At 43.2% G+C, this 10,212-nt stretch overlaps 1 protein-coding gene across 1 annotated transcript; it reads right to left on the bottom strand.

Annotated features, from left to right (window-relative positions):
* Nucleotides 1-5,761: 5,761 nt before the first annotated feature.
* Nucleotides 5,762-9,490, bottom strand: NPBWR2 (neuropeptides B and W receptor 2). Its single transcript, XM_038370033.2, has 2 exons — nucleotides 8,851-9,490; nucleotides 5,762-8,329 (listed from the first exon to the last, which is right to left on the bottom strand). Exon 2 carries the CDS (start codon nucleotides 7,686-7,688, stop codon nucleotides 6,651-6,653), a length of 1,038 nt encoding a protein of 345 aa, XP_038225961.1. The 5' UTR covers nucleotides 7,689-8,329; nucleotides 8,851-9,490; the 3' UTR covers nucleotides 5,762-6,650.
* Between the last annotated feature and the right edge of the window lie 722 nt (nucleotides 9,491-10,212).

Consider the following 10,212-nt stretch of genomic DNA (forward strand, 5'->3'; position numbering starts at 1 on the left):
AGAGTTGACAGATTTCAGAGTAGCAGCCGTGTTAGTGTGTATTCGTTGACAGTGTGTTGTGTGAAAAAATACTTTCTTGTGTTTGTTTTAAACCTGCTACCTATTAATTTCATTTGGTGGCCCCTTGTTCTTGTATTATGAGAAGGAGTAAATAACACTTCCTTATTTACTTTCTCTATACCACTCATGATTTTATAGACCTGTATCATATCCCCCCTTAGTCGTCCCTTTTCCAAGCTAAAAAGTCCCAGTCTTATTAATCTCTCCTCATACGGAAGCTGTTCCATACCCCCTCATCATTTTTGTTGCCCTTTTCTGAACCTTTTCCAATTCCAATATATCTTTTTTAAGATGGGGATGACCACATCTGCATGCAGTATTCAAGGTGTGGGCGTACCATGGATTTACAGAGAGGCAATATGATATTTTCTGCCTTATTCTCTATCCCTTTCTTGATGATCCCCAACATTCTGTTCACTTTTTTGATGGCCGCTGCACATTGAGTGGATGATTTCAGAGAACTATCCACAATGACTCCAAGATCTTTCTTGAGTGGTAACAGCTAATTTAGACCCCATCATTGTATATGTATTATTAGGATTATGGTTTCCAATGTGCATCACTTTGCATTTATCAACATTAAATTTCATCTGCCATTTTGTTGCCCAGTCACCCAGTTTTGAGAGACCCTTTTGTAGCTCTTCGCAGTCTGCCTGGGACTTAACTATCTTGAGTAGTTTTGTATCATCTGCAAATTTTGCCACCTCACTGTTTACCCCTTTTTCAGGATCGTTTATGAATATGTTGAATAGGACTGGCCCCAGTACAGACCCCTGGGGGACATCACTATTTACCTGTCTCCATTCTGAAAACAGACCATTTATTCCTACCCTTTGTTTCCTATCTTTTAACCAGTTACCAATCCATGAGAGGATCCAATCCCTCTTATCCCATGACTGCTTATTTTGCTTAAGAGCCTTTGGTGAGGGACCTTGTCAAAGCATATTGTCAAAGGCTTTCTGAAAATCTAAATACACTATATCCACTGGATCTCCTTTGTTTGCATGCTTGTTGACCCCCTCAAAGAATTCTAGCAGATTGGTGAGGCATGGTTTCCCTTTACAAAAATCATGTTGACTATTCCTCAACAAATTACGTTCATCTATGTTGTCTGACAATTTTGTTCTTTATGATAGTTTCAACTGATTTGCCCGGTACTGAAGTGAGCTTTACTGGCTAGTAGTTGCCAGGGTCACTTCTGGAGCCCTTTTTAAAAATTAGCATCACATTACCTGTCCTCCAGTCATTTGGTACAGAAGCTGATTTAAAGTTTTGTTTTGATTGGAAATCTCTACATTTTCTGTTTTAATATCTCTGACTTAAAACTTTTGGGAATTTTTCAGTATGCAAAAGAAAAAAAGGCATTTCGACTTTTCATTCCCATTCAAAACAGAACGTAATTTTGGGGAATGTGGAAATTTCCCACAAAAGGAAAATTCCATTTTTCGACCACCTCTGTTGATGACAGAGCCAGGGGCAGAGTGTGATTGTAAGCAATGCTGTGCACTTCAGCATTTCCATGCACCAAACAGTAACCCCGCTACTCTGCACTTAAATAGTGCCTTCCATCCATGGGAGGTATGATACAGACATATAAGGAAAGGTATAGAGAACGAACAGGTATCCTGATTGAGTCAATGTGATATTAGCACAAAGGAAAACTCAGTGAAACTGAATGGCAACAGATTTTTCTCATTAGGCTGTCTTAAGCTATATCTATGCTTATACTGCAGCAGGGAAAGGCTCCAGCAGCACGGAGGCAGCAGGACACTACTTCTAAAAACAGCAGTGTAGCTGGAAGACACTGCTTGGACGTGTGTAAGGCATACACACCAGGGACAGGCATATGTTGGGCACTCTACTCTGCTTGTCTAAGCAATGCCTCACCATCTACAGTGCTGTTTATACCCGCGTTAGCTGGGTATGCAGTGTGTGCACTCTGCATGCCAATGTAAGTATAGGCCTACTGTGGCAGGATGCTGCTGGGGAAGCCTCAATCAGGTCCTGGCACTCCAGCCCCAATCAGGGAAAATGGATTGAGTCTGAGTCAATTGCCTAGGTTTGCCTAATCACTGGCTGCACCTGGCAGCCTCATTGGGTAGGAGCTATATGGCTGGGGGGCTCACAGAGAGGTAGGAGCCTGCTGCTCTGTTGATGACCAGGCCTGTGGTAGGCCAAGCCACTGTAAATAGCCTGTATATAGTAGGAAACTGGTGGTGGGAAATGGACACAAATAAAGAGCATGGATATTGCACCAGCTGGGAGTGTCCCTGAGTATATGAGGAGCGGGGCCAATGGGCTGAATACACAGGGGCACGCTGTGAACCCTGTTACACGTGAGGGCTTGTCCAGGATCTGAAGCCACTGCCGGGGAGTGACAATCCAAGAATGGAGGGCACCATGCAGTGGCTCGCTAAGCAGCAGGAGGAGCTGCAGAAGACCTTTCCAGCAGTCCCATCAGGCAGAGAGACAGGCCTTACTCACCTGGCAGGCTGAGCAACAAAAGACCCTCCAGGAATTCATCTGGGAGCAGGCCAGTGTACAAGCAGCAGCTCCTGCACCGGGTGGTGAGTCCCCTGGAAGGGGATGGCAACGAGGCGCTGTTAGAAGAACAGGAGGACCCAGAGGCAGATTGAGTAGACGGGCTGCTTTATTGTGGTACTTGTTCCCCTCGATACTCTTTTATTTAAGTTAGGATATAAATACCCACATTTACTATGACAGGTTTCAGAGTAGCAGCCGTGTTAGTCTGTATTCGCAAAAAGAAAAGGAGTACTTGTGGCACCTTAGAGACTAACAAATTTATTAGAGCATAAGCTTTCGTGAGCTACAGCTCACTTCATCGGATGCATTTGGTGGAAAAAACAGAGGAGAGATTTATATATACACACACACAGAGAACATGAAACAATGGGTTTATCATACACACTGTAAGGAGAGTGATCACTTAAGATAAGCCATCACCAGCAGCGGGGGGGGGGGGGGGGGGGGGAAAGGAGGAAAACCTTTCATGGTGACAAGCAAGGTAGGCTAATTCCAGCAGTTAACAAGAATATCAGAGGAACAGTGGGGGGTGGGGTGGGAGGGAGAAATACCATGGGGAAATAGTTTTACTTTGTTTAATGACTCATCCATTCCCAGTCTCTATTCAAGCCTAAGTTAATTGTATCCAGTTTGCAAATTAATTCCAATTCAGCAGTCTCTCGCTGGAGTCTGTTTTTGAAGCTTTTTTGTTGAAGTATAGGTCTGTGATCGAGTGACCAGAGAGATTGAAGTGTTCTCCAACTGGTTTTTGAATGTTATAATTCTTGACGTCTGATTTGTGTCCATTCATTCTTTTATGTAGAGACTGTCCAGTTTGGCCAATGTACATGGCAGAGGGGCATTGCTGGCACATGATGGCATATATCACATTGGTAGATGCGCAGGTGAACGAGCCTCTGATAGTGTGGCTGATGTGATTAGGCCCTATGTTGGTATCCCCTGAATAGATATGTGGACAGAGTTGGCAACGGGCTTTGTTGCAAGGATAGGTTCCTGGGTTAGTGGTTCTGTTGTGTGGTGTGTGGTTGCTGGTGAGTATTTGCTTCAGATTGGGGGGCTGTCTGTAAGCAAGGACTGGTCTGTCTCCCAAGATCTGTGAGAGTGATGGGTCGTCCTTCAGGATAGGTTGTAGATCCTTGATGATGCATTGGAGAGGTTTTAGTTGGGGGCTGAAGGTGATGGCTAGTGGCGTTCTGTTGTTTTCTTTGTTGGGCCTGTCCTGTAGTAGGTGACTTCTGGGTACTCTTCTGGCTCTGTCAATCTGTTTCTTCACTTCAGCAGGTGGGTATTGTAGTTGTAGGAATGCATGATAGAGATCTTGTAGGTGTTAGTCTCTGTCTGAGGGGTTGGAGCAAATGCGGTTATATCGTAGCGCTTGGCTGTAGACAATGGATCGAGTGGTATGATCTGGATGCCAGAAGAGTACCCAGAAGTCTCCTACTACAGGACAGGCCCAACAAAGAAAACAACAGAACACCACTAGCCATCACCTTCAGCCCCCAACTAAAACCTCTCCAACGCATCATCAAGGATCTACAACCTATCCTGAAGGACGACCCATCACTCTCACAGATCTTGGGAGACAGGCCAGTCCTTGCTTACAGACAGCCCCCCAATCTGAAGCAAATACTCACCAGCAACCACACACCACACAACAGAACCACTAACCCAGGAACCTATCATTGCAACAAAGCCCGTTGCCAACTCTGTCCACATATCTATTCAGGGGATACCATCATAGGGCCTAATCACATCAGCCACACTATCAGAGGCTCGTTCACCTGCGCATCTACCAATGTGATATATGCCATCACGTGCCAGCAATGCCCCTCTGCCATGTACATTGGCCAAACTGGACAGTCTCTATGTAAAAGAATGAATGGACACAAATCAGACGTCAAGAATTATAACATTCAAAAACCAATTGGAGAACACTTCAATCTCTCTTGTCACTCGATCACAGACCTAAGAGTGGCTATCCTTCAACAAAAAAGCTTCAAAAACAGACTCCAGCGAGAGACTGCTGAATTGGAATTAATTTGCAAACTGGATACAATTAACTTAGGCTTGAATAGAGATTGGGAATGGATGAGTCATTACACAAAGTAAAACTATTTCCCCATGTTATTTCTCCCCCACCCCACCCCACCCCCCACTGTTCCTCAGACGTTCTTGTTAACTGCTGGAAATGGCCCACCTTGCTTGTCACCATGAAAGGTTTTCCTCCTTCCCCCACCCTCCTGCTGGTGATGGCTCATCTTAAGTGATCACTCTCCTTACAGTGTATATGATAAAACCCATTGTTTCATGTTCTCTGTGTGTGTATATAAATCTCCCCACTGTATTTTCCACCGAATGCATCCGATGAAGTGAGCTGTAGCTCACAAAAGCTTATGTTCAAATAAATTTGTTAGTCTCTAAGGTGCCACAAGTACTCCTTTTCTTTTTGCGAATACAGACTAACACGGCTGCTACTCTGAAACCTGAATCTTTTGAGTTTCTCCAGGGCTAACAATAAAGCACTCCCTGCCGAATGTGTTGCTTAGGACTGTATTGGTCTCAGGATAGCTTGTCAGCACAATTACCCATAGTTACTGTAGTTCTTCAACACAGCATTTGATTCCAGATCTTTTGAATCTCTCTTTCTCTCTCTGGTCTCGATTCAGGAAAACACATAGGGTGTGTCTACACTGCAATTAAACACCTGCGGTTGGCCTGTGTCGACCAACTTGAGCTGCGGGACTATAAAATTGCAGTATAGACGTTTGGGCTCAGTCTGGACCCAAGCTCTGGGACCCTTGCCAGGTCTCAACTACACTGCAGTTTTATAGCCCACAGCCCGAGCGCTGCAACGGTAAGGCCAGCCATAGGTAAGGCAGTGTACATATGCCCGTAGACATGTACTTCACTTGACCATCATCCATTAATAGGACAACTCACCTATTTCAAGTTAAGCATTTGCTTGGCTCAATGAAGGTCTCTATGTGCCACCTTTTCTAGGGCTTTCCTTGTGATTTGCAGCACATCTTTGCTATATTATAAGCAACAATGCAGGGTTATACATCAGGTAATATGAAATTTACAGGGCAGTGACATTGGGACAAGTAGGATAACACAGAGTTTCTTATAAAAGTTGCTTCTAGTAGAAATGCCAGACACTTTTCAATGTGATTTATTTCATCAAACACTTTAAAGTATTTGTCTTTTTAAACATTAAAAAATGAAAAGAAAATTCTTGGCACTGATAATACAAACATGATTTTTTCTACAGTCATCACAATATTTGTATATTTTCTTGTTTGGATATTGTAACTTTCAGATGCTTTTTAAATTTTTGGTTTCAATGTGAATCACGTTAGCAATTCAGGAAAGGAGAAATCTTGGGGAAAACAGACTCCCGTCCAAAATCAAACTATATCCAAGACACATATGCACACAGACAGGGATGCATTTTTTTTCTCAAATGCACCATTTTATCTCATCACTAAAATCCATTTTTACAATGTACAACTGTATCTGGTAGCTCAACCTGCTCCATTGTAACAATTCTGCACACAACATATAGATTAATAACTCAAAGTTACATTAATCTTTAAAAGGCTGGTCTTTTCCAGTAGCATTATAGCTTCAACCCTTTAAGAGACCCAGTTCTTCTGTAATTGTACAGTAGGTGGCAATGCAAGACAATGAAATGACAAGAATACACTCTATAAAAAGATTGTCATTCTTTAATATTTCAGGATTTTCCCCCTAAACAAGATACAATCAAGCAAAAAACAACAAACCAACCCCACAACTTTGAGTGAGTGTGAGATTCGTACAAGGAACATGAAAGATTTATTATTAGAATTGTGAAAAATGCAAAAGAAACACACACACACACATACATACATACATACATACATACATACATATAATTAAACAAACTAAAAGGCTAGTTAAATAGCATAAAGCTTGTCTATTCCTCAGTCATACACTGAAAAGTTTGTAAGGTTGCCCCTGCAAAGCCATGAGAGGGAAGGAAACAAAGAGGCATGGTCCATCTTTTAAGCAGCTCTGCATTCCAGCATCTTTTTGAAACTTTTCCGAAAACTGTCATCCAAGAAAGCATACAAGAAAGGATTCAAGCATGAATTGGCATAGCTCAAACTGGTGATGAAGTAGGAGATACCTATGACCACAGAGGTCTGTGCTAAGTCAGTGGTCAAAGCCACAATGGTGGCCAGGTGGAAGGGGGTCCAGCAGAAGAGGCACACAGCCAGGACGATGAAGACCATAATGGTGACCTTCTTCTTGGCTTTGTCCAGGGCTTTAGCATTTGAATTCAAGTGCATGTTCCTCAGTTTATACAGCATCATGGTATAGAGAATGCAGATTGTGGATACAGGAATGGCAAAGCCAAGGATTAGGGTATAGATCCTGCTGGCCTTGAACCAAAATCTCTCAGGTTTGGGGAAATTGAGACCACAGCTCTTGATCTCCAGGCCATCTACATAGACATTGGCAAAGATGATGAAAGGGAGAACTATGATGGTGACCAGGGCCCAGATGCACAGACTGACAATTCTGGCTGCTCGGTAGGTACGATGGGGCATCCTCTTGGACCGGACAGTGGCCAGGACAACCAGGTACCTGTCTATGCTCATCACCGTGAGGAAATAGATACTAGAGAAGATGTTGTAGTGGTCTATGGACAGGATGATCTTGCAGAGGATTTCTCCAAAGGGCCAGTAGTGCAAGAGATGCTCAGCAATGTTAATGGGCAGGACCAAAGTGAACAAGTCATCAGCTATAGCTAGGTTCAGGATGAACATGTTGGTCACTGTCTTCATCTTAGGGGCCTTGAGGATCACGTAGATGACAGCAGTATTGCCTGTGAGCCCCACTGCACAGATCACAGAGTAAATAACTGGGAGGACCACGTAGAAGTCAGGAGTCTGTTCATGGAAGGTGAAGTTGGACCTTGTGCCATTGTCCAAGTACCTGCCATCACTTGTATCATTGCAGGTGGTGTTCAGATTGCTTACCCTAAAATTATTTTCCATGCCTGCTTTCAGGGATAACGAACTGTATTCAGATTTCATTGCAGATCTTTACAGCTTGACAGGGAGAGCACCACATTGATGGTGAAAAGAGGCTCACATTTCAGCTGGACATTGGTTATTTTCCGAAGGAAGGTGGGAACCGTGGCTGGAATTGGTTCTAGTTCCCTTGTAAAAATTCAAATTTTTAGCTCAGCAGTGGCAAAAAAATGCCATTAAACCACCCCCCTGCTGGTGAAATCTAGGGTTCCTCAAACCAAATGAGAGAGGGAAATAAAACACACAAGAGCTCTTCAATCTTATGCACATCAGTCTGAGTGGTAGCTTTGCTGTGCTAGAAAAGTCAGACAGCTCCAGATGAATTGGCTGGAGCAAAGATTCCTCTTGGGTTAGACGGGAGCAAAACACTGCAGGCAGGGCGAGCTTTGTGCCCAGCAAACTATTTACAACAGGCTGAGGATTCATGGGAAGTTCTGCTGTCTTTACTTGCACGGGCAGCTGCTTGCTTTTCCACACCAGAGAGCAGGAGCATTTTAGTTTTTAGTTAGTATGTTCCTCCAGGTCAAGGGGCTTCCAGAATCTTTTCACCACCAGCGAATTCACCAATAATGAGGAGTCTGCTTTCTAGCCCAGTCCAGCTGGAGTCTGGCCACTGCATACATCCCTGTCACTTCCTAAAGCCCCTGCAAAAAGAAAAAAAGACCAGTGTGATTAAATGGTCATTTTTGAAAAGGAAAAGACCTCAAGTGTGGCTAATTTTAGCCCGAGAGTCATTTAGGACCTTATTCAATAGCAAGAACATCCCCATGAAAAATAGCAATATTATAATATGTGAGACTCAGCACACACAGAGATGCCTGAAACTTCTTGTCCCCAAAGTTCAATATTTATACAGGAAAAAAGAAAAAGAAGCACCTGCAAACAAATGAACAGCTTATAGTCATAGCAGGAACAGTTCCTTCTATTTACATCTTTCTATCCGGTGCTGGCTCTGTTGCTATGATTTGTCCTAGGCACTTTCAAAAATTCCTCTGCAGAGAAACAAATCCACTAAGAGCAAAGGTTCACCAACTAGCCAGCAGGCTTTGCAAAAAAAAAAAAGTGCTAGACACCAGCTGCATTTTGCCAGTACACAACAATAATAAAAGACATGCCCAAGCTAGAATCTTTAACATACAAAGCTAAAGCTGTATGTTCCTCTTACCTGCATAAGATAGGGGATCTTGCTGTTTTCTCCAGCATTTGCTGCCTTCCACCGTTGAGTCTTTTCTCTCTTTAATCTGAGTTGGAGGAGGGGTCTCTAAGCTATGCTGACGTTACTGGTCCTTGCAATCAGATGTATTTGGTGGTGGTGGTGTTTGATCAATAACATTTATCACATTGGAAAAAAAATGGTTATATCTGCACTGGGCTATTTAAATAACAAACAACCTTGATGCTGGGAAAAAAAACAAAAAACCAACCCCCCCTCCCCACACAAAACCCCCAGATGATACAACAGGGCACTTCTTTTTAGGAATGAAAGGGATGTTGAAATGCACAAGCAGCACCAGAGCTGTCAGGCTGTGACTGTTCTAATGTGGGAGATTTTAACTATGTCTCACTCAGAAGCAGTCACTTGGCGGTTTTCACTGGTCTATGGCATCCAGATGTGAGGGCAATAGACACATTACAGCTCTTTCAGTGAGATACTCTGCCCGATGTTCAGCTGATATAAATTGACTACAATGGATTTCAGCTGATTTACACCACCTAGGGATCTGGCCCTGGCATGGAAACACAGCAAAAGCCTTCATCAGAAAGAGAAGCCCACGCAAAATGAAGGGATGGTCCCTTCTGGGGGATAGAACGCATCATAACTGCCCCTCAATGTAAAAATATTAATTCCCTTTACTTGCACGTCTGTGTAAAAGCAATAACTCATTCTCCTTCAATTGATTTTATTCTGGTGTAACACCATTGGTGTGCATGGTGTTGCCTCTGATTTACACCCCTGTGAGTGAAAAAGGCCTTTAGTGTAATAAAAATGGACCAGCCAGACCCAAATTGCCTGCCCTTTTTTCTGATGCTGGTTCAAAAAGTGTTTTAATCATTTGATTCTCCAAGGCAAGATGTCTGCTAACACCTGTGGGCAGCGGGATGATGCCACCACTTCTTGCAGACTTCGGCTCAGACCAATGTCTTGCATGTTTACATGAGCCAGGAATTGCCCCCACATATCAGAGAGCAGGTTTAACCCCAGTCGGGCACCTGTTTTTGTGCATGTTTCTTATATTTGCACTTTCCTGACGTGACGAAGTTCGAGTGCATTCCAGTAACTGAGCACAAATGGCATCACGAATGTGCACTGCAATGTTATATTGTAGACATGAAGGTAACGCCTTCAGACCATCTGGGGTAATTGTTTTTGTGGCTGATATTGAAGTTCTATGCACCATGTAGAAATCCTGAAGGTAACTTTTTATTTCTCTGCTGAACACAGAAGCTCAAGGTTATGAAGAAACAAATAAAGAGTACACTGGGGGAAAAGAAGATTCATTTCTTTGAGACTAAGTTAAATTGGAAA

Source organism: Dermochelys coriacea, chromosome 13 (genome assembly GCF_009764565.3).
Source record: "Dermochelys coriacea isolate rDerCor1 chromosome 13, rDerCor1.pri.v4, whole genome shotgun sequence".
In the NCBI taxonomy this organism is placed as follows: Eukaryota; Metazoa; Chordata; order Testudines; family Dermochelyidae; genus Dermochelys; species Dermochelys coriacea.